The following is a 24,264-nucleotide window of genomic DNA, read 5'->3' on the forward strand; positions in this document are numbered from 1 at the left end:
TCATTTTACTATCTGAAATGACGCCCGTATTTGATGGTTTTCTGAACCGACATAGACACAGCATTACAAACATCGTTTTGCCTATGTAAACGCATGTTTTTAATTCCAAGGCAGGCTTTTCCCGTGTTATTTCTAGGCCCTGTTACAGGCAATATCATATTGTTACCAATCACAGAAAAGTATTTCATTTAACAAAGGACATACCGGTGCATTAGGACGTCCAACAAATCCAAACCGCGATGGCACTGAAAAGACCGTGACTAACTTCTGAGTTTCCACTGCGTCAAGGTCAGGCTGATTGACCTCATTACCTTCATTTTCATTGCAGTCTTTCTTGACGGGAGTCTCCTGAAAATATGTTCAAATATTACCAAACTTACAAAAGGGCATGTGTTTTCTTTTATTGTGCTGGATTTTGTTATGATATTTCGAGACTAAACCATGTATTTTTTGCTCTATTCTCCACAATTAGATTTTTGTGTCGCTTGCTTCGTTCTGGCTTTTTCAGGTTGATGAAGTGAGGTTTTAAAATTCATCAACTGCGACAGACATTTCGAGACTAAACCATGTATTTTTTGCTCTATTCTCCACAATTAGATTTTTTGTGTCGCTTGCTTCGTTCTGGCTTTTTCAGGTTGATGAAGTGAGGTTTTAAAATTCATCAACTGCGACAGACATTTCCCTATATGGACGGCTGATTACTTCAAACAATGATACGCCAAAAAAATAATAAATTGTGCTCTTCCGATAACATGGTTTTCAAAAATAAGGTAGGTAGGTCGGCCAGAATTTGTTTACAAAATATTTTTCTCTTTAAATATGCATTTTCAGGGGTTCAGGGCGGTCAAACACTGGTCACAACATTTCCAGAAAATGTATCATACATTTAAAAGGAAATAACATAAAAGACATCCTCGTTCAAGAAAAAATCAAATACAAATTAACGCACGCGCGATTTTACAGTTTATTGTTTCTTTCATATTTTTTACTTCCGTGTTTACGTAGCTCTAAAAAGTTTAGGGTCGGCAGGCAAAAAATAGGGTAGGTCGGGTTATCGGAATAGCACAATTATTTTGTTCGGCCTTACCACCCCGCCTTGACAGGAAATGTTAATTAATCATCAAAGACAATTTACTGCATTCATACCTCATCACTGGTGGATGTTAAATTTTCAACAGGTGTTGCCACGATCTCTTCACGATCGGTATCTTCGAAAACATGTTTACTGTCAAATTCTGGATCAAAGACGTGTTCGTTGACCCATACTTTGTCATCTTGCTTCATTGGAACATTTGTAGGATTGAGGTCACTCGTACTCTCGCTCATGTCGAAGGCTTCATTGGACCAGACTTCATACTTGTACACGTTTTTCATGTCATCTGTTTCCGGACTGGACAGATTTATATGAAAGAAGTACAGTTATAACATATGAACGATTTTGATGTATTTTTATGAGACATGGTGGATATTATAGAACGCCACCATAGATTTCTTCGGTTGACTCATGTCTTGTGAGTCTTTAGCCCGATTATTTCCATCCGTATAATTTTGAGAGAAGTACTCCAAAACGCGACTTAGCCATTATTATCGTCAAGCAGCGACATTCAATTTTGAAGAACAGCGCTGTTTTGACTGTGATATCTTCGCTAGTGACTTGATGCTGTAGGTTGTGAATTCGAATCCGATCGAGAACTAAGCGAATTAAGAGATGAGCACTCTCACAAACGTCTTGAGATATTGTATCGATCGAAGATACAGCCAATCGACTAAGTTCATTTTAAAAAAAACTATCAGTTTTATTGACGAGATAGATTTAAATATGATGCCAGGAAATATCGTGGGATGTTGAAAGTGTGAAATGGAGTACAAAAGAATGGCGCGCGGTCTTGGAAATAGAGGCAAAGTTGTTTCTCTGACTAGGTCCTTACCAGAGCAAAGAGACACAAGTATTATCAATACTCACGCTACTTTAGCTTTCTTCTTGGCTTTGATCCTTCTCCAAACAATAATCGCGATTACAGTTAGCACCGTTACAACGACACACACAGAGACAGCAATTTTCACAGGGAATCTCTCCCCGCCACACGGCCATTTAGGGTTTTCACAGTGACAGACGAATGCACCCACCTTGAACGAAATGCATTGATACGGGTTTGAAAATATATAAATCATCCAGTGGCAGTAGATCAATAGCTACGATGCAATAACGAATGCTAGAACTACCAAAGCAAGAATGTCAATATTGCGCCTCGGGAATAAAACGTCTAACTCTGAAACTTACCATTCGTATTATTTTACTTCATGGAATAATTGAACACTTCGCATATTCGCTTTGTAAAACTCGAAAATTCATTTTTTTGCTAGAATTAATACAGGCTTAGTGATAGCGGCCATTTTGAATTGAAAGTGTCGATATAATATCGGGTAATTTGTTTCTCCAGTATGCAATTTTAGTAGGTGATTTTATTAGTGGTTTTGAAAGGACATGCGTTAAAGTTTCCTTAGGAAATTTGAACATAAGATTATTTTCGTTTCAAGAGCGTGCTACCGTAATCACTGCTTAGTGACGACATAATAATGCACAGTGATAAGAAAACTCACCATATCGATACAAGTGTAGTTGAAGTCACACGGATTGTCATCACACTCGTTGAAGTCAATATCACAGTAATCCCCGACATATCCTGGTTTGCATTTACACGTGTAATCTCCAAATCCTTGCGAACGTCGTGTCGTCGTGCAGCCTGGATCAAAGGCTGGTCCGAGACACACAGCATCATTTAGACACGGATTGGCCAAAATGTGTAGGTGCACGACTATAACTTCAGAGTGGTACTTTTCTTGGTCGATTACGTTTATCTTGAATGAGTCTTCACCGAAGTAACCCTCATCTGGTACATACCGCAGAGCGCTGAACACCCAGGCTAAGCGATCCACCCCGTGAGGGAAATGGAGACCACAAGGAAAGACAACAGCGGGTATGTCTGGCTTGTCGTAAGAAAGGTGATCCTCTGTAACATTATCAAGGTTGGAACAGTCTTGGTAGATGAATGACACGTCGTTGTGTTGCGGTCCAGTGTATAGATATCCATGTTTTGGCAGGTAAAATGAAATCGTCAATTGATCATAGGTGTCGGGATCAAAGGCTCCGACAACCGCTTCGAAACCCTTGTAAGTTGTAACGTTTTCGTGTTCTTTTCTTTCTTCCAAGGTGACGGCCACTTCATGTTCTGAAACTTCCAAGGCACTGACGTGATCAACAGAGAGGAATATCTCCGGGTTGTCATTCTTCTCTCTCACTTCCACTTCCAGCGTTGCGAATGTTGAAAGCAAATCAGAATTGTCATCTCTGTCTTCCGTGACGACGTAATGGACGTAATCGGTGCCAAAACAGTCAAGGCAAGGTCGGTAGGTCAGCTCACCATTCTCTGATAGACTCACGCTTCCCAGTTGAGGTTGGTTCAAATTTTCATTCAATTTGAAGACAAACTCGTCCCCATCGTCGTCATAAGCTGTCATTTGGAAACGCAAAGTTCCCCCGTCTTCGTTGAGCCAAATGTTATTCGTCGAAGTAATTTGTGGAGGAGAATTAGTGAAGCTGCCGATGCTAGCAAATGTGAATTCACTTGGTCCTGCAAAGTAGCCCTGATTGACTGCTCGTTTTGACTTTATGGATAAGTGATTCTTCTGAGCGTCTGTTGCACATACCTGCAAAGACATCGTGATAATGTTGACACGTTTTCGTAACACTAACCAGTCTTTGTAAATTAATATTTATTTTAATACCAACAAAATAGATATGACGTACCTCAACGCTGATTACTTCATTATCCCAATCTATATCGTACTTTCCTTCTTTACCCTTACAGGTTTGGCTGGCATCTTGCCATTGTTGTAAATCTGTTATTTAAATAAAAGTCAATATTTTAATAAGTTTGAAAGACTTCATGTAACACGATTGAAACTAATTTGGGATAATTGGATTTTCATATTTTTCAAATTTCTCAAAAGTGTTAGGTGCCCTATAGCTGAATGTTGCAATATATCAAATAACTCATAAAAACAAGTGTGTAACTTAAAAAGAAAAGTAGACGAGGTTACATTTGCAGATTAAATCGACACTACTTAACCATCCAATTATCCAAAATTAGTTCCAATTGTGTTATGTACATTGTGTTTGCTGTGTACCAATAAAAATGTCGGCCAGCATGCACGATATGCGGTTGAGTTGAGCTGACACGAAATATACAAATGCCATTTACGAAAATCTGTACAGATTTTAACTGGACCTGTGAGTTCCTATGTGTGTTTAACTTTCATTGTTGTATTCGGATATGCAAAGGTAAATATGTCAAAACAACAACAACGTACTGATGGAGCCAACTTCTGAACATGTCACGTGAATTTTTAAAAAATGCAGTTCGAGGGACAAAGCACGCTCATTAAAACTCTCTTTCACTCTAAAGACGAATAATGTAGTTTCAATGAAAGCAGTGCTATGTCCACAGAAACAGAAAAAAGCTGATCAACACTTTCATTCGTAACATCATTATACGAATCGTGCCGAATTTTGTTACTGGTGCAACGGGTTTATACTTCAAAGATACCAATGCACAGTTTAGTACAATGCACAAGCAGTAAATGTGTATATTGGACAAACCTCTTTCCTGAATGCGTAACACTTCTTTAGAAAGTAAAAAAAACGGTTAATAATTTTCCTTTTTACTGTGTTTACAAAAGACTTGAATACTTAATTCGGGTAATTTATGCAAGCAGACATACAGTTGCGTTTGAACTTATTCGTACTTTTGGCAATTTGGTGTGTAATATTGTCTGACTGTTCAAGGTCACTGACCTGTATGCCAGAACATGATTACAGGATACCTCTCCACATCAGACACATTGAAAAGAGACGTGTTGAACCTCAGCGATATGCGAATTGGTGCACTTATGGATTTATCACCCACATTTGTTAAATAGAAAGTTGGTCCAGCGATGTCTTTGATCCTTGTCAGACAATGAAAAGAAAAATATATATATGAAGAGGAAACTACAATGTTTTATAAAATAATCATAAAAATAGAATTCTGAGATAAAAGGACAAAAATATAACGAGGGGAGATGCGAACAGATTAACACCATACACCATAAAGGCAGTAATGACGAAATGAATCGAACGACACGTTTGCAGACAGAAAAACAACAACAGAAGTACATGAGAAGGATAAAGCAACGAGGGGCGTAATCGGGAAATTGGATGATAACAGTATCCTCCATCAAATTCGTTGAAAAATAATTAATTAATAATTAATTATTACCAAAGCATTTCAATAACAGTATCGTGATGCAATGGCAAATGACAAATGGCAAATCTGCGAAATTTCTATAATTAGCTACAGTGTACCTACCATTGTATATCATGCAAGTTACACAGGTACATTGTCATAAAACGAAATGGATGTATTTTACAGAAGACGATATTACGTTGCAACACACCTGTTTCTCAAAAGTCGATCAGTGCTGTCCTTGGTAGTTTTTGGATCAACTATGTATGCTTTGAAGAAAGGTGATGCATCTGAACCATAATATTCAGCGAGGTCCGAGTCTGTCAACAGTCCTGCCATGAGAGTCAGCGACCCGCCAGCTAGCAATGAACAGAAAGCTTCTCACAGTCAGTATATAACAATAAGGCAATGATACACTACACCCAGCGACGATATACCGCAGGATTTTTTATCAGTTCACCACATGTGCACAAGCGATAGCAAGTGTATATATGGCAGTGAACTCGTCAAAATCTAGTGGTATACCAGTAGCTGGGGGTTTATTGCTATTATATTATAATATTAAAATGAAATTTTAGCGTAAAACATCAAAAGTAATTTTCTCTAGCTGAGAGCTGGTGCCCATTCTAACCGTGTTATATTGCCAAACTAGCACGGTTACTTTCACGTCTCGACCAATCAGATCACAGTATTCGCCCTATCAATATAGTGGTGAGATAAAATAGCTATTATGCCAAATAAAAATAATCACAATAATTTCAAATTATCAGGCGATTTATAAATTCTGCAAGAATGCGTTTGCGTTATTCTTTTCAAAAAGCTCTGCGTTTATAAAGTTTTGTTATAAAATGGAAAGATTATCATTCTTATCATTATACATAGAGCGTCAATTGAATGGAATTATCACATTGCAAACCTTCCTTTTCAGCTTCTCGTTTGGTGATGACAACATCAACATCCTCTTCTGTTTCTATCTCCACAAATGGCGACACACCACTACCTGAACTTGGACTCTCCATAGTAATGATAACTTTAGAACCATTGATGGCAGTAGCCAGTACATCTTTCTCCCCTGTACAGAGTAGGGCAAGGTTAAAATGAGACAACGTAAAAACAGAGTCTCATCGCTACATCTCATTTCGCTACCAATAGTAAACCTGCGCTTTTACGGAAAAGATATTTATTTGTAAATTCAACAGACAAAATTCCATTATGAGTTGTTTGTACTTTTAAAGGGAGGCAGTCGTCGGAACTGCGCGTGTTGGGCTTTCTTGTTTCCTGTTTGATATATGCATCAATAGTAATGTTAACAAACGTATTTTAACTGCCATCAATCACCAACGTACCCTATACAGTGTTTACATCGGTCGTAGGAGTCCCTGGCAACCTTTGAGCAGAGTTCCGACGACTGTCTCCCTTTGTTTTAGATATATTAAACACCTATACACACTTTCTTATACCAGTAGAACATCAGCCTGCTTTTGAACAAGAAACAGACTCGATTGTTTTAAACGATTCATATGGCTTATGAAGGTTTTAGTGACTGCCTCAGATCTGAAAAGCATTTTGGCAAACATCCATGACTTAGCGTCAGTGTTGACTTGTATTGTTCACTTACGTTTGGGAGTTGACTTCGATGTACTGACTTTCCCACATTTGTGTCCTCGGTTACAAGCGATGAGCTCTGAATACACTATCCTGTAAAACATTCATCATGCCATGTTGAGAGAGAAAATCTTCGTTAAAAACCAAACATGAGCCAGAATTCACACCAATGGGGGTCAACAACGGCTCAGAAGTTTAAAAAAAGGAAACAAGGCATTTCACCGATAATTTGGTTAAAGCCGGACACAAGCAGTTTACAATTTTATTTTCGTAAAAACAAGTTCTATGTAAGTGTCTTGGAAACTCAAGCATTGTGATGTCAACGAATTTGGTACAACTCTGATCTAGTTCTGAAGCAAAGGATAATCTGTTTTGATCTATAACAAACTGAAAGACCTGCATTTCGGCAGAGTTGGGAACATCTCTGTGTTCATAGTGAAATATCAATCTATATGAAAGACGTTGCGTTTAGTGTCTTATCGTTTAAATTATGCTGGAATGAATTCGTAATTCGATAGCATTTGGCGAAATAAAGCTGGTACTGAAATCATAGACGATTTTCTCTATTTTTCTACAAAATTACACATGACCTTAGCTAAGCACATATAATTTTGATTTAAAAATTGAAATTGCTGAAAGAACGCGCCAAGAAATCAATAAGCAATTAAACACATGAATAATATCTTACCTTCCGGGTTCCATACGGAATCTGTTGGGGAACTCTGTCTGGTCATGTTTGGCAGTACCAGCCTCGCCCTCGGCAATTTGCCTCACACCGGATATATTGGCTATGGGAATATCTTCGATGTAGACTCTGCCATCTTTTATCAAAATAGTGCCGGAAGTGTTGTAGCCAACTCTCAGTTTAGGAAAGATATCTTGCGAGTCACTTGTACTGCCTATCTGGAAATCTGTTTTTAGAGTAGAATAGCAAAGTAGCACGTGTGAAGCCCATGCCACAAGAAAAGTAGAGCAAAAACCTTCGAAATGAAAGCGGTACATGTACGGCAAATGAAACATCTTTTGTTACGCTACTTTTCACAACGGTTTGTGTAAGAAAGTAAACGCTGTCAAAATTGACCGAATTTTAACGGAAAGTACATTTCATTGAAATTTCTTTTGAAACAAATTGACCGTATTTACAGGCATTTTTTTCAATAAAAATGACGAATATGGAGCTTATAACATTGATAGACACGTAACTTACAATAGGCATCTACCGAGTCGTCTTCAATTCTGGTCCAGGTCATACCGACGCTTGATTGATCACTGCATAGATTCATATCACCCAAGCTTTCCACATCACCGCATTCCGTTGTTGTATTGCTGGCAGATGTATCTGGCGCTGTTGTTATTATCGTCACACCTGAACAATAAAAATAGGACATAAACGTGCAATGGAAAACGTGGTAACTGGCTCAAAACACAAAATTTACTTTCGCAGAACATAGTCGATTACATGGGATTGTTCATAGGTAATGAGTCTGGTATTGAAAAAGAGCCCTCTTTTAGAGACGTGTGAACACACGACAACTTTTTCTGGGCTAATAATGACCATTTTTAAACATTTATGACCATCATGATTTGTGATTTTATTTTTGAAATATGACTTTTAAATGCATAATTGATATTTGAATATTAATATCTGATTTTAATCTTGGAGATTGCAAGAACGTGAGTGTAGCAGATAACGCGCTATCGATATTCACGATGCTTTATGCTTTATAAGACTGTGCATTACCAGTAGTCGTTAGAGTAGTGACCAGTCCAGCACGGTTGATAGCCTCAACAGTGACGAAATACGTTTGTCTGTCTTTCAAAGATAACCCATCATTTATTAGAAGTGTGTCGAAACCGACCGATAGAGACTCTTGGATATCTGTACCAAGGGGCTGAGTTCCAATCGACCATCTGAATTCATGTATCTGGAAAGTATGTCGAGTAAAAAGCATCCTGTCAGACCATAAATACAATGCGATTTTTCGTCAAGGTATCACATCACGTGTATTTGTGTGTAAGTAACATGTTCGCTTGAGAAAAGCAAAATTAATCCAATCAACAGAATCACTATTGAATCTGCCGGAAAATTTACTACTTGCATCAAGCCTTGCTGGCAACGCCAAACTGAACATACATGTAAAAATGATCGTATTTCGATGATTATTGTACGTTTTGAAACACAAGTGTACAGTGCACTTTTCTATTTAAAAGTGTCCTGAGATAAAAATATCATTATTTTTATACATTTGTATGTACCGCGAGAGAAGCTGATATTGGGAACCCACACTTCACATTTTGATCTTAAAGTTTAATTGCCTTACCTGGCTACCTATATCGAAAGCGCTAAACCTGACAGCAATGGTGGTGTTACTGCCCTGGTATTCGACAGGTTCATCTTCAGACCAATCCAAGTCAACGTGGTAAAGGTAGTCAAACTCTGGGGGCGTATCATCCACGTACACGCCATCAGATGAAGCTATGATATGTCGTCCAGATCCTGAAACAGATGAAAAACCGGATAACCTATCATTCAACGTCATATATCGGCATTGCATTGTCAGCAAAGTCATCGTTTATGATTCCTGAGTACATTGCATCAACTTAATGGAGGTACAGAAGCGTGGTTCCCATTTCAAATATTTCATTATGGGTGATGAAACTTCTTATTACGCTGGTGATTAAAGATTGCAACCAATACTATATGATATGGGACGAACAAATCAAATACCCCTGTACTTGATAGGGAGTTACCCTAAAACAAAAAGACTCATTACTTCTGTCGATACATATTATTGTATCCGTTCAATATCGACGCAGAGCCTCCCTGCAATCACCGACACTGTTTTGTCGTTATGTATCTTGAAAGGTCTCTAAATTTCCTGATCACCTGTTACAGCTTTGACTGTTAGATGATAGACCGCTGCGCTTGTCTCTGATTCTCCGTTTCGTTGTTGTGTTCTCGTCGGTGACAAGTTCAGACCATCCAGCACGACTTTGTATTCTGTCACTTCTGTGCTTGAACAGCTGCTGTCACAGTCCAGGATATCACATGGCTTTGAGCAGGGTGTACAGGGACGGACCACCTACACCGGTACCGTATATCAAGGAGGATAAATATTGAGTTTGCTGTAAACTTGAACAGTATGTAAATGAGACAGGATGGGACTGTTGAGATTCCGGTTTTTTATAATTTTGAAACTCATCTCATATTTTTTGAAATGTTCGAAATGTTCATAGTTTATATTGATCTTTAAAACGGTTGTGAAGAGAGCAACGTGAAAAATTCACTTTAAATGGAAAATGCACTCAATTATACACAACCGATCCTCTGTCAGCGAGTGGTCTCAGAACAATTCTTCCATTCTGACTGTCATCAACAGAATCAGTTTATACAGCGATATAGAATTGCTAATCGTACAAAGTTTGAACAAATTTGTCGACTGTGTTTAGAAAATTATCTACCTGTAACCCTGCAGAATCGTGAATATGGCACCGTCAATTTGGCTATTGGGGCAAATCCTGTCTCAAAACTCGATTGTAGTCGCACGCTGCGATTTGGCGAGCAAGCTAAGGAAACGCCGCTTTGACCCGAGCAATCAGCAGAATTTTCTCTACATTATATAAAATTGTTGTAGCAGTCAGCGCTATCTTATAACGCTTTCTACAGGTCAACACAGTCGACATAAATTTGCGTCGAATTTTACATTATAAATGACCATCGGCAGAAAGCGTTGGTTTGCAAGCGTTACTGGATAGATTTTAATACAAATTTTCAAAGAGGATGAAGCTCATGATATAATCGTCACGTGCACGCCGATACCAAACGAGTGAACGTACCTCTCGGAATGGTACAACATCATCAACAAGTTTGCTTGATCCGACACCAGCAAAGAATGCAGTTATAGCGACGTCTCCGTTTCGGAAAGGGTCTCCAAAGCGACACAGCGCCTCAGATGTTGGTGGAAATCTAAACAAAATAAAAATAAAGGTCACTGTGGAATTGATTGAGTTCTTGATGTAGGACTACAGAAATGATAAACTTGCCTTTTTAAATTTAAATCAAGTATATTATCCACCATGAAAACTATTCAAAATTTAGTTACCGTAAATTTCTGAAGTGTCCGATTGCAATGGGAGGATAGAAGACGTTATCGAACTCCGGCACGATTCCGTGTCTGTTCCATACAGACATCACAAATTTTGTATCCGTCCCAAATAATGCCAGGCCAGACATGTAGATCTTTGATCTGCCGTCAACATGTAGTTCAACCGACAGTTCAGCCTGTAGGGAAATGGCATGGCTGAAGTAACGATGCAGGCAAGGAATACCAAAACAAGCATAGCACGTAGAAATAACTCTTAATCAATCAATCAATCAATCAATCAATCAATCAATCAATCAATCAATCAATTAATCAGTCAGTCAGTCAGTCAGTCAGTCAATTAATTAATTAATTGTCAGTAAGCTTAAATCCTAGCTCTCCACATGATAATGATTCAAAGGTATGGTTTTCTCTAAAAAGTAAAGAGAGAGCGCTAAATAGTTCGGGAAGCGTTATCTGCTATGTCAGCATTGCTATGTATACACAGGGTATATAGCACTGGGACTCTTGCAGTGGCTGTTCGCGGAGTCTTATAAAGTAATGTAATGATCTTCTTACCTTGTCAGGGATCACATCGATAGCGTAGCTGTGCCACGCTGCAGATGGGTCGAAATCGAGCTGTATGATTTCATATTTGACTGATTCTGAGCTGTTCTGATACCTGAACCAAAGAACTGCATAATGCTTCACATCGCCGTCTGATTCAACGCCTGTGATATATATGAAATGAGTGCATTAATATGTTTAACTTTCATCTCACCACAACATAAACAACAACAGCAACAACAAATTGTCGTTGTAGTTTCCACAGTTCTAACAATAATTGTATAAGCATTTCAAATATATCTCTACAAATATTCAATTCCTTTTCAAAGAAACTTTTGAAATAGACAATAAGCTACTGCTAAAACCCAAGCTTGTCTCATTGTTATCGCTTTAGTGAGCTATAATGGAAAATCAAAAATAATTTCTCTATCTTAACTTTTTGTCACAGTTCATTTTTTCCACATTTTGGTCTTTGTTTTGACCTGATGGACATTTCAGTTTTAATGTAATCATTAACTTCTCCTAAATCAAAGCAAATCGTCCTTATACTTTGTCAGAAGCACAGCCACTATTTTCACATATGCTCTTTTAATGCTTTTATAAGGTCTATAATACTTTGGAATTTCATCATACCTGGATGCAGCTGAAGTCCCATGGACTGATACGACATGGACTTCAGCTCTTTGCCTCCTTTAAATGTATCATCGGGATCATCATCCTCGACTATCTCCCATGGCAACGGTGAAGAAGTGGTTGCCAGAGCTTCAGTCGTTGCCATTGTCGTTGTGGTCGGAGCTTGGGTCGTTGGGGACTCTGTTCTCATGAAATACTCTGTGCAGTTACAGCGGCATTCTGCTTTACCTAGGAAATGAAAATGGTGTTTTCACAGTTTCCAAATGCAAGTAACTTGGATCAAGATGTATCTATGACTTCTTTGTTGTTAGTGCTTTACATGTAATTGTGGATTGAGCAGCAAAAATAACTTACTAACTAGTGCATTCAGCACAAGTTATATGTGTATGTCCTATAACTTGACTTAATATTTGGGATGATGGCAGATTTTTAATCCATTAATTTTTTCTGTTATTTCCATGGCTGCTTTTCCGAAACGTTTGTTAAACATAATTATTGTAAATTTTAGATGTCACAGTGCTTTCCAGCTTTCTTTGATCAGGCAAATTGCGCCCTCTGTCATTACAGATACTCTTTAAGGAGTTACCATTTACCTATAAGTAGTCCGCTGACACCAGAACTTTAAATCTATTTAATCAAGGTTCAGTGTTTTCAAATTTATCTGTAATCAATCTTTCATCATGAAGAAATGCTTATGACGTGATTGTTGTCTCTGAAAATCACCATCCAAATGAACTTAAGATGATTGCTCTGATCGTACATCTAGTAAAATTAGTCAGACATACCCTGGTCTACGTAACTGTCGTTCTTCTCACAGCAAAGTTTACAGAGGTCATACTCTCTGTTCATGTCTGCCCACTTTGTCTCGCCGATTGGTGCGTCGAACTCACCAACTACGCCAGTTGGTCCGTCCCAGAATACAACACTCGTGACGGCAGGAACATCTCCAGATGCCGCGGCAAGTATATCGATCTAGAATTAAGGATAAGTTATGCTTTAGTAACAGATAAAATAAAAAGCCGCTTTTCTCTTTGGAGGTACTGTATGTATAGAGCAAGAGGGACCATGGTGAAAAATGAATGGGCCAGGTAAAGACGGTTTAAAAAACAAAGATAGAGAGCTAAGCACCAAGACTGAAGTACAACAAATATGAATTACTGCATATAGCCCGACAAGACAGGAGTTTGTATATATATATATATATATATATATATATATATATATATATATATATATATATATATATATATATATAATTTGGTTTCAAAATTTGCCTATCTACAATTAGCGCGTATTCAATTGGGAACATCAAGCCTTTTTCCAAGTATTCCTCTTTACATCGCAATTATTCTTCTACGTTGATCTTTGAGAGAGATTGGAAGGAAGACTATCATCCACTAACTAATACATTCATTCATTCATTCATTCATTCATTCATCCATTCATTAATCCATCCATCCATTCATCAAATCATTCATTGATTCATTCATTCATAAACATGTGTAAAGAGTAAAGAAGGCAAGAGAAATCTGAAATAAACTGTAAACCGACCTGGTATTTGCCTCCCTCGTGCACATCTGGGTTTGTACTGTAATACGCTCCAGAATACATTCTAGGTCTTTGTACATCACGGATCAGAGTTACTGACAGGTCATTGTCTTCATCGAAGGATAGCTAGACAAACGCAGAATTGAGTTTTAATTCAGAATTTTAAAATTCACCATGTGTCAACTTTCATCCTAATTGCCAAAAGTATATTGTGATATTCACAAATATTATTATACTTAATGTGCATGAACATATTGTAAAAAGCATATAACAAGTGCAATACATGTAAATTATCATAATGTTGGTGTAATGGCTTATTTTAGAGTAAGATAAGAAGATAAAATTTGCAACGGTGAGTGGAATACCTGTTTTGGTCTGAACCACAGAGAGCTTTGTGGAATTCCCCAGAGCCCTTCGGAATTGACGGATCCGAAGTCATCGCCAACGACGTCTCCTGTGAAGGTGAACTGTCTACTTGGACACGGACTTCCACTTGGATTTGGCAAATGAAGAAATACGCCTGTGGAAAACATATGGAGGATGGTCGTCTCAATATGATGCAATTCAGGAACATGCTCTTTCAGACAATACTCTCAAAATGATATAATGTTACAGTCGCTAAACCTGTACTATGGTCGTCCACCCAGTGTGTCTCTCATGTCACAGGCAGAGCTCATGTTCACAATGGTAATAATACATGACAGATGCTCCTTTGAAAAGTTTACAGAGGTTGACGGTAGAAAGACTAACCTTCGAGTTTTTCTGTGGTGCTTTGGTACTCTACGTCATCACTGAAGACAGTTCCGTCTTTGACAACTCCTTGAATCGGGTCATTCAGATCCAAGAGAATTGGTCTGGATATTGTAGTTGTGACCAGGTCGGCTTTATTGATGCAGGACAAGTGGACGTAGTATGGACGATCGGCCTTTAAAAAAGAAATTCGAAGGAACAGACGAATTTTTACGCTTTTTATTCATTTTGTTACGTGTATCGACCTCTGTGATCGCAGAATTTAAAACTCCACAATTGTAAGGCAATACCTATCACCTTAATCAGTCCACTAGTGACACATTGCATTCTTCTCTGTCACGCTTAGGATCTATTTCAATTTTTTGGCATAATCATACTTGACGAGTAAGAACAGAAGATAAATCTGCAAAAACTAGCCATGGCAAGCTGGTAGAAGAGTTGGACGGTTGTTTGCGAATGTATTAGTTACTTCTTTTCAACAAAACCAGACGTACAGACAAGATAGTAAAAAAAAATTACCATACCTGAAGTGTCAAGTCAACAAAAGTATATTCTGTGTCATTGGCCAATACTTGGATGTCTTCCTGCAGGGCGATAGGATCGCTACCTCCAGAGCATGACACTCCATCATAGATCGACAATGTGTATGCCTTGATGCCACTTTCGTCGTCATAGTAACCATCCCAGCGAACCACTAAAAGGTCATCTCTGTCTGAGTATGTTACAAGCTGTAACAATATAATACCATTGTTGTTATTATTGCGATACCTATTGACATACGTTTATATAGTGGGGTGAGGATAACTTTTGAAAATAAAAGTTATATGATCGTTTGAGAATGCATCATTATGTTTCTCGTGAACAAATTCGGCATACAGGATTTATTTGTCATTTCATAACTGTTTACTGTAGCCTTTTGATAACAATCATCGATGTAATGTAAAGGCGAAGGGAGTAACAGCTTTCAGAGTGTATTCTACCAACAAATGGAGTTACGATTTTGCAACAGAATGTACTCTCCTGCTGCTGCCTAGGGCCAGTTTTCATACCTGTTCATCGAATTCTCCAATTCGAAGTTTGCCTTCAACAGGGGGAGTTAGATCCACTGTGACTTCTGCTGTTAATAGCGAGCACTGGGCTGATTCGTCCGTAGCTATGACAACAAAGGTGTAGGTCTCCTTATCTTGTAATTTCAAGTTCGACAGTGTTACCATGGTATCCTTGCCACCGTTGGTCAACGGATGTCCGTCGAACAAATGTGTGAAAAGATGGTTACCTTCAACCTCACCTTTTTGGTTGAAGTGTTGCTGTGTAAGATATGGAGGACTTTTGTTGAACATTAATTTTATAAGGAATATTCTCTTTTAAAAGCGACTAGCACAGCTATCAAAGAAGCTATCAATACACAACGTATAACTTATAATTCCGTAGCCACGCCAAAAGTCACCTTTCGGGTCGTACAAGGTTATGTGCGTGACTCGTCACTACTGCTGCACAACTGGCAATTGCCTTTCCATGGACCCCATACACACCCAGCAATGAAACCGTGTACTCTATTACATCAATTCAAGTACTAGCGCGTAAGTCTAAACCAGTAACCAAGAGTCTCCCTGAACATGTGCGCATAGTCAGCACATGACGGCGTACGTGAACACGTCTCTTGAAAGTTCGACAGTAAGAGGAAGAATATAATGCTGACGTTTTACATCAGATTCCAAGGATCGAGGCTGGAAAAGACAGAATTATGTTTCAAAGATGCAGAACAATCAGCGTTGATCTTACTTACCATGTCAAAGCATGACATTGTTGACCAAACATCACGTTCACTGGAGATACCCCACTGATACAGCAGAATAGGCATGCCGAATTCAAATTTTGCCCAGGATACAGACATGGATGATGTGGACGCGATATACCTGGTGATATAAGAGTGAAAACGGGCATTTGCAGCGTTTCAACTAACTCAGAACATAGTCTTCGGGAAACCTAAACGCCGAAACCAAGAAGACTGTTAGACGAAGGACCAGTGTGCAGAATGCGATCCCTTAACCAGAACTATATTTGTTTCACGGTTCACGTATGGGTCTAAGAATGATCAGGTTATTTTCACAGCTGTCTAGGATTTCCACTCAACATAAAAAAGACATGCGTCGAACATTAATACTTTTGACGAAAGTGAATAAGCAATGATATGTAGTTGTGATGAGTTGCTGGTCATAGACAATTACGAAGAAGTTCGTAATATTATGATTGACTTAGTAATCGGTATTTTCACTCTTGGAAGTCTTTTCGTTCTACGTATACAACCTCGTTTTACTGAAATCTTTTTCAGTAACCATTTATATAGACATTAAATTTAAAATGTCTCATTACTTATATTGAGATACAAATTGAGACCACATTAATTGTAACTTTTACATTACCTCGGTATACTTATTTTTCCCGTGGACACAACAGTCCCTCCGTATCCAACTTGTATACCGTTCGATGTTATTTGAGCCGTTGCTGTTGACTTGCTGTACGCCCTCACAGTTACGAAGTATGTCAGCTTCCTTGGTACGAGATTCAGATCATAAAATGTGTGTGACGTGTTCAAGCCAACGTTGACGAATGGATGGACATCATCTCTAGTGTTTGGATATCGTCTGTCAGTTCCTGCAGCTACCTCATAGTAATCGATGATTTGGTGATCACCGTCTTCATCAAAATAGAAAAGCGAATCGTTGTAGTCAATGGTATTGTAGATTCGGTACATGTATACGACAAAACATAGACAAATTTTCGGATGACTCTCGTTCCATGTTAACAAACTATCCCATGCTTACGGAATAAAATTCATATAGACCAGCTTAAGACTCTAAATCCAAAATTTTTTCTCATAGTCTTCGGAGAATAACCCGATGGCATAATAATGTCGAAATTTAGAAATAAACAAATAGCAGTAACTGTTTTTCTTATGTAACTTTTAAAATCACCGTGAAATTGAATTTCAATGGCTTTGCTGATACAAACGCGCGCCAATCAATTGTTGGATTACTTCTTACCTTCCCCTATCTTTTGCAATGTATCCATTCCAAAGTCGTCCCAGTTTGCAGATAATGACGTAATTGAAGCCTGGTAATTCAGGTCATAACCTATGACGTCACCATCTCTGACGTGTCCAGGTAGGAGGGGCTCTTTCTGAATAGTGACGCCGTTGGAACGGAGTGAGTAAGTGAAGCCGAGTTCGTTTGTCGCCCTGACAACGAGGTAGAAGGACTCGCCATCTTTCATGTTCAGCTCGTCGTTGACGCCATGGGTTAATCCTGTCGTGGTGAAATTCAAATGATTTTTAAATGTTATAAAATATACGCAAAAATTCAAACAACTATTTCCTTCTGTTTCCATAAGGTACGACAGAACCAAAATATGCAACACACCTTTTGGTAATTCCAGCATCGGCTGTACAACGATTCCATCAAATCTCATTATGGCCCATTCATACTTTGTGATTGGACACGGATCGCCTTCAAAGTTCCATTGCCCTGACAATTCTTCATTGTTGTCTTGATAATCCCTGAAAATGTCAGTTCAAAAGTTATTGTGGGATTTACAGTAGAATTGTACTCTACCAAATTGAATGAATGAATGTTTATTCATGTTTATGCATAGCATTAGCAAATCCTCTTCTCAAAAGAACCATTTAATACCATCGGTTTACTCATAGACCCTCGAGCGAGATCTCCCTCCAGGGTCTATGGTTTACTAGTATGTTCACCTTGATGTGTATGAATATGCTTATGTGTAAAAGTTTTCTGAGATCAAAAAATCATATCGCCGTTTATTTTGATTGTCCTAGCCTATCGTTGAATGATGCACTTGCTTGAGTGGCATGAAGTAGGGTATTATTCAACTTTGACAGCGTTTACTGCGTTCACAAACAGTAGGAAGCCAGTTAGGGATTTAAGTAGGGCCTATATATTTTCCTGCTTCAAATTCCTTCATTTCAGTAACTATTATGCTGCACTCTCTGCATGGTTGACGTGCCTAGACACATACCTTGCGCCTCATTTATCAGGGTCATTTTCAGGGACGATAACAGAAGATATGTGATTAACATTCCCCCGCAAAAAGTGAAAACTTACAAATCTCTGTCTTTTGTTCCATCCCAGACATAATTGGAGCCTATGGCTGGCAATCCGGCACTGACTCGACTGATGAACACACCGTTAGAGGTCGCTGTTGCTGACAATCCAGCAGCGTTGTACCCACGAACGGAGACATAAGCTCTTCTTACGTCGTAAAGATCGATGTTTCGGATCAAAGCAACGAATCCATCAGTGTTTTCCAGGTCATAAAAGTCGCGTAGCTGAGTCCCACCAGGACTGGTACCTACTGCAAGTTGATACCTGTGAGTGGCAATAAGAAATCATTTTCGTTAATTTAATAACGAATTTGCAAAACGCTTATCATGTTCCTGAAGCATGAATAGTATCCTGATGTTCAAGTGGAAAGCACTGTTTGGAAATGGCCAAAACTAAAATTTATGAAATGACAAGACAAATCAAATTTGAAAAATTGGCCTAAATATCATGAAATATGACAGGAGTGTGATAATTGGTTTGCAATTACCTGACGACAGGTGTATCGGGATCTTGAAATGGTTGCCAGGATACCAGTATCTGCTCTGTATTGGATTGGCATACTGCATCCACACTGGAACAGTCTGGAAAAAAGTTAAACATCATTTTACTCAACATATCAAAAAAGTTGCATCAAATGCTACATGCGAGCACATTCTAGCGTTTCATTTCTGACTGTCATCCTATATAACTAAATTTGACAAATGGAAACGAAAACAGTAAGCAGAGTTAAATTTCTTGATTTTGCTACATTCAGCTAAGTTCCGAGACAGACTGATATAAGCTAATCTCAACCAGACTGATATAAGCTAATCTCAATATGTTCATCGACTGGTCAGAAACACTATGCAACACCTTTGAAACAATGTCAAATATGAAATGTTTTGAAAGAATCGCCTGAACATAAGCTTTGACATGGGTAATCCTATTGAAATCGAAGCAGGTTTCCATGTAGACACAGTAACACATACCTTCATTCGTGATACAGTTTTGAGAACCGAGTGTCCCGTACTCTCCGTTGTCAAAATGGATCTCATCGATGCCGGTAAGCTCGACTACTTTTCCTGCCACTGGTGGCGTTTCATCGACTATGATTTGTTTAGAGTAAGCCTTGGCGCTATCTCCGACGCGATTGGTTGCAGAGATGGTGACGTAGTAACTTCCGGCTCTCAGTGCACCACCAATGAAATCTACCAAAAGTAATTTCAAATTCCAACGACGTGAGGTGATAAAATACGTAGAAAAAAAACAAGTATATCAAAGCTGCTTCAAATCATATTTTGATGTAGATGAAAATTACAGTGACCAAACAACTTATAGGGTGAAGAATACATTTTACAATGACATCAGTGCGAGAGACACATTAAATGTAAATGGAAGGGGAGCATGGAAGCAACTTGTTGGCTCGTTATTTTATTCGTTATAAAACAATGCTGCATGTATTTAGCTTAACAATACATGGCACATAAGGGTGTTGAGGGTAACGTCTCAAATGTTCTAAAAATCATAGTTGGCATTTAGCGAAAAATGCCGTTCAAAGTGCTGAAAAATGTATGAAGTAAATACATCGGAAACATGATTGTAATAAGCGTCATGTTAGTGGTTTGAAATGAACACGGTCATTTTAGTAATAATGAAACAATTTGAAACAATCGTTTCATAACAACACAGCCGATAAATAGCAGCAAGCAATAATGCAATGTAAACGTGAAACATTCCAAGAAAACGTACCTTTGGCTTCGTATTCGCTTCGAGACGACTCTAAAAGAACAAATGGAAACACAGAATGTTCACCCTCGGACATACCCACGGCAAATTCGTAATAAGCAATTCCGCTCTCCTTGTCTTGAAAGTCAGACCACGAGCATTTCAGTGAGTGACCACTTCTCACGTACGGAGAGCATGTTACCTGGCCAGCTACAGGGGGCGTGGTGTCCACCATAACACTTTCGGATGTTGCTTCTTCACGAAGCCCGACCTGAAAGACAGAACATAATAAATAGTTACATTAATTTGAACTGAAACTCCATTTAAATTAATTATAAACATCACCAATTAACTACAAACAGCCATGACGATCATTCACATATGAGATTGCAAAATACACTCTACCTGATTGGTCGTGATCAATGTCAGAATATTTGGTGTATTTGCATTTGGTTGCACAAGTGCACTCGGTAGGTAGTCAAAACCAGTGGTTTCCGTGCAATTGTATACATCTGACGCTCCAGGGTACGTCCCATAGCAGAACTCAGTGAAGGCAACTTCACTTTCTTCTTCCTCCACTGTCCATGATGCCGAAAGCGATTCTACAGCTTTCTGTAATCAGTGATGGAGAGTTCATGATGTCATTACATTATATAAAGTTGATACCTTACACATACCAATCAATCCATCCATCCAGTAATTAACCCATTGGCCCACTCTGCACGGAACCATCAACTGACCCATCATAGATCCAAGGCTTAATTCCTTCTCTCCATCCATCCCTCAATCTGTCCATCCTCCCATCTATCAATGCCTGTACATATCTATGGTGTGACTTGAAGTTATAGTCAAAGAGTTATCGTGGTCTTTCTCATATTATCTAAAATGGTCTTGCACCTGCAAGCACTACCATATTACAATTTTCAAGTTGATTCTGCGCGAATCTGATGTGTACGTCGCTCTGAATACTTAGGAAAGAATAACTTTACCTGATAAAAACCAGTAGATGTGACGAAATCGATTGCTTTGTTGTTATTTATGTTGATTGGGACTTCAAGTTTGTTTATGTCGATGCTCGGAGGCGTGATGTCTACAGTAAAACCATCAGACGTAGTCTCAAGTACATTGCCGGCTCCAGTTATCGCTCTCACGGTTGTGAAGTAAGGAATTCCTGGTTCCAGTGGTAGCAGGGCCTGAGCTTTTCCGAAGCCGTGTACACCTGTGGAATGTTGAACAGAACGCACTTTCCAAGATTATTACGGGCTAATACCGAGCAATAATAACTGTGTATCATTGAGTAAAGGAAGAAGAGTACCCTTTCCTGCTTACATGACTGATTATTTTGTGAAAACGAACTGTTTTGAAAGTCTGTGCACGTGGGACTTTCTTTCATTGTGCAAATGCAATCCATTAACTTCATAACGTCACGACAGAAAGATTTGCTTGTCTGACACGTCCAGTTGCCATTTCTTTTCGTTTCTATATTAAAAGTAAGATATGGTTCGACACAAATTATTTAAAGTTTCTCTGCATTACCTTCTCCAACAATATCTCCCTCGTCTTCCGGTAGAACAATACCTGCACTGATGTACGGTTGGACATCATCTGCAAGCGGCGATCGTCCAACAGCCCATTCGTAATGAACGATGCCGTGTTGTGCACTCTCAAAACCGTGGAACTGTGCCGTAATTGTACCGCTTTCTAGTTGATAATCGACGTCAACCTCAGATTCTTTGTTTCCGGTGTCCACTTCGTCTGGTCCGTCAATCACAAAGCCAATCTTGTCGCCGGAAACCAATTTCAAAGGACTAGAAGTTGCAATCAATACAAAAAGGTGACGAACATTGTACATATGTTAGTTTTGAATCGCATACGATAAAGTTTGATAGGTTGTTGCTTTACTCACAAACCTTTTTGTTTTAGTGGCAGTTTGTCTTTCTGCGGGGAAAACTAAAACGTTCCACTAAAGATCTTTACGACGTGTATGATATCTACAAGGGTCATAATTCAAAAATTTACAATTAGTTTTCGGACACACCTCGATGTCTTCGGGTCTGAAAAAGTTCCCGCGCCATTCTGCGCCTTAACTGTCACATAGTAGACTGGTCCGTCATTTGATTCATCGTACAGGTCAAGGGTGATATCCCCGATGTAACCACCGGATGAAGGTCCAAAATTGGTGAAGTCAAGGACATCAGTTCCACCTTCAAAAGGAGATAGTAGAGTACAATGATGTATAAAAGTATATAAGTGTATAAAAGTATAAAAAAAATATACTTGAACAAAAACTAGCGAAATGTAGTATGGACATGACTGTGACTGTCACAGTAAAAGATGTTCTAGGAGAGAGAGAGAGAGAGAGAGAGAGAGAGAGAGAGAGAGAGAGAGAGAGAGACTTCAATACCTGGATGCATTCCTACTGCAACAAAGTATCCATCAATACCGCTTTCGAAATCTGTACCCTTCCAATATGCCTTGATACCTGCTGTGTCTGTGTCGATCACATAGCCGTCGAAAAGCTCTTCAGCGCCGGGTGACAGTATGCCGAGTGAAAGCGCCCTCATCTACAAAGATTACAGAAAACTCTCACTTAAATGCTACATCAAACGTTCAATTCTTCATTTGAAAAATAGCTCGAGGATAATTTTACGCGAATCGATCTCGTCTCAACGGTTTGACATACGTACTGTTGTAAACTAGTACCGGGACTAGGGCAAAGTTAGTATTGGGTATTCTGACAATTTTACTGAAGTAAGTCAAACACTTACCACAGGTGGAGATGGATCAACAATGACACCATTTGTATCTTGTACATTGGTAAGACCAGCACCATTGACCGCCGACACTCGCACCTCATAATGTCCGCCCGTTTTAAGAGAAAGCTCTTCTGTAGAGGTCCATATTGTGGATGTCTTGCCCAGGGTTTCGTACGGTTCACTGTTTAAAGTTTCAAAATCAAGGATGACTTTAATCTAAAACGTTTTTAGTAATCATTTAATAATCTCCCCAAATCAACAACATGTCATCTCAGGACGACCGTAATGTGAAATTCATTTTACACTAGCCAGTATAACTTCGAAGGGTTCTAGTCCCAATGATTTCCAATTTAACTTACCCAAATGGATAGATCTGTCTTCTGGTTCCACCAAACGTCTCATAGACACTCAGTTTATAGTGATCAATGCCCGATTCAAAATCTTGAAATTCCCAGTTTGCCGACAACTGATTGGTGCTTGCCTGTGACGTAATATGATAATTAATGTTTTACCAGAGTTACGGAAGTACAAAATCACTGACACTTGAAATATAAGTTATGAAAAAACACAATTACAGTAAAGTATAATCATGTATTTTGTCAATGATCGACACTCTGTTTCTTTTAGCGGAATAGCACTCTTAAAATTTCTCGTTTCCACACTGCAGAATTACAAGTAGATATGATGATATCACTTTGGTTCGAGGCAAACTGAGTAAAAATTGTCTCAAAAATCAGCAAAAACCATAATACCACCATATAACACCTTAGTTATACATACCGTGAAACGTCGATCTATCCCTGGTGTGCTTCCGTCTCCGAGGAAATACAATATTGGTTCCGTGATATCGATTGTAAAACCATCTGATGAGACGTCTGTACCCCCGAGGGCGTTGTTTATAGCTTCTAATTCGACGTAGACGAAATCCCCTTCATGCAGATGGAAATGGTGCCAGTTGATGAAATTTGAACTTGAAGACACTGATTCTGCATCATGTATTATGGTTGTTGGATATGTTGCATTACCTGCACAATAATAGGAAACAGACAATGTTTGAAATCAAGGTTATCTGGCCGTCGCTACTAAAAACGTTTAAAAACCAGGAAAAAAAATATTTTCATTACACAAAGACCAAGAGATTAACGTATAGTGCATGATATCACAGTTTTTAACATAATACTCAAAATACAGCGTCAAAAGCAAGGTACCT

General features: G+C 38.7%; 1 protein-coding gene across 1 annotated transcript in view; it reads right to left on the bottom strand.

The window, feature by feature from the left end:
- The window catches only part of LOC139147434 (uncharacterized), an 85,624-nt gene that overhangs the window by 1,965 nt on the left and 59,395 nt on the right, over positions 1 to 24,264 (bottom strand). The window contains exons 46-85 of the mRNA XM_070718541.1: positions 23,835 to 24,079; positions 23,414 to 23,535; positions 23,067 to 23,235; positions 22,703 to 22,862; positions 22,337 to 22,502; positions 21,835 to 22,106; positions 21,288 to 21,517; positions 20,704 to 20,910; positions 20,323 to 20,569; positions 19,563 to 19,781; positions 19,082 to 19,175; positions 18,595 to 18,858; positions 17,890 to 18,026; positions 17,515 to 17,775; positions 16,894 to 17,167; positions 16,257 to 16,386; positions 15,520 to 15,777; positions 14,995 to 15,198; positions 14,471 to 14,645; positions 14,086 to 14,240; positions 13,724 to 13,846; positions 12,958 to 13,144; positions 12,173 to 12,400; positions 11,552 to 11,703; positions 10,994 to 11,172; positions 10,728 to 10,857; positions 9,778 to 9,973; positions 9,212 to 9,387; positions 8,632 to 8,815; positions 8,098 to 8,256; positions 7,579 to 7,801; positions 6,904 to 6,983; positions 6,202 to 6,357; positions 5,497 to 5,644; positions 4,856 to 5,007; positions 3,809 to 3,900; positions 2,602 to 3,708; positions 1,964 to 2,127; positions 1,147 to 1,390; positions 205 to 348 (exon numbers count right to left, since the gene is read on the bottom strand). Of these exons, the coding sequence (XP_070574642.1) occupies positions 205 to 348; positions 1,147 to 1,390; positions 1,964 to 2,127; positions 2,602 to 3,708; positions 3,809 to 3,900; positions 4,856 to 5,007; positions 5,497 to 5,644; positions 6,202 to 6,357; positions 6,904 to 6,983; positions 7,579 to 7,801; positions 8,098 to 8,256; positions 8,632 to 8,815; positions 9,212 to 9,387; positions 9,778 to 9,973; positions 10,728 to 10,857; positions 10,994 to 11,172; positions 11,552 to 11,703; positions 12,173 to 12,400; positions 12,958 to 13,144; positions 13,724 to 13,846; positions 14,086 to 14,240; positions 14,471 to 14,645; positions 14,995 to 15,198; positions 15,520 to 15,777; positions 16,257 to 16,386; positions 16,894 to 17,167; positions 17,515 to 17,775; positions 17,890 to 18,026; positions 18,595 to 18,858; positions 19,082 to 19,175; positions 19,563 to 19,781; positions 20,323 to 20,569; positions 20,704 to 20,910; positions 21,288 to 21,517; positions 21,835 to 22,106; positions 22,337 to 22,502; positions 22,703 to 22,862; positions 23,067 to 23,235; positions 23,414 to 23,535; positions 23,835 to 24,079 (8,213 nt within the window). The remainder of the gene's footprint in view (positions 1 to 204; positions 349 to 1,146; positions 1,391 to 1,963; positions 2,128 to 2,601; positions 3,709 to 3,808; positions 3,901 to 4,855; positions 5,008 to 5,496; positions 5,645 to 6,201; positions 6,358 to 6,903; positions 6,984 to 7,578; positions 7,802 to 8,097; positions 8,257 to 8,631; positions 8,816 to 9,211; positions 9,388 to 9,777; positions 9,974 to 10,727; positions 10,858 to 10,993; positions 11,173 to 11,551; positions 11,704 to 12,172; positions 12,401 to 12,957; positions 13,145 to 13,723; positions 13,847 to 14,085; positions 14,241 to 14,470; positions 14,646 to 14,994; positions 15,199 to 15,519; positions 15,778 to 16,256; positions 16,387 to 16,893; positions 17,168 to 17,514; positions 17,776 to 17,889; positions 18,027 to 18,594; positions 18,859 to 19,081; positions 19,176 to 19,562; positions 19,782 to 20,322; positions 20,570 to 20,703; positions 20,911 to 21,287; positions 21,518 to 21,834; positions 22,107 to 22,336; positions 22,503 to 22,702; positions 22,863 to 23,066; positions 23,236 to 23,413; positions 23,536 to 23,834; positions 24,080 to 24,264) is intronic.

Source organism: Ptychodera flava, chromosome 13, assembly GCF_041260155.1.
Source record: "Ptychodera flava strain L36383 chromosome 13, AS_Pfla_20210202, whole genome shotgun sequence".
Classification (NCBI taxonomy): Eukaryota; Metazoa; Hemichordata; class Enteropneusta; family Ptychoderidae; genus Ptychodera; species Ptychodera flava.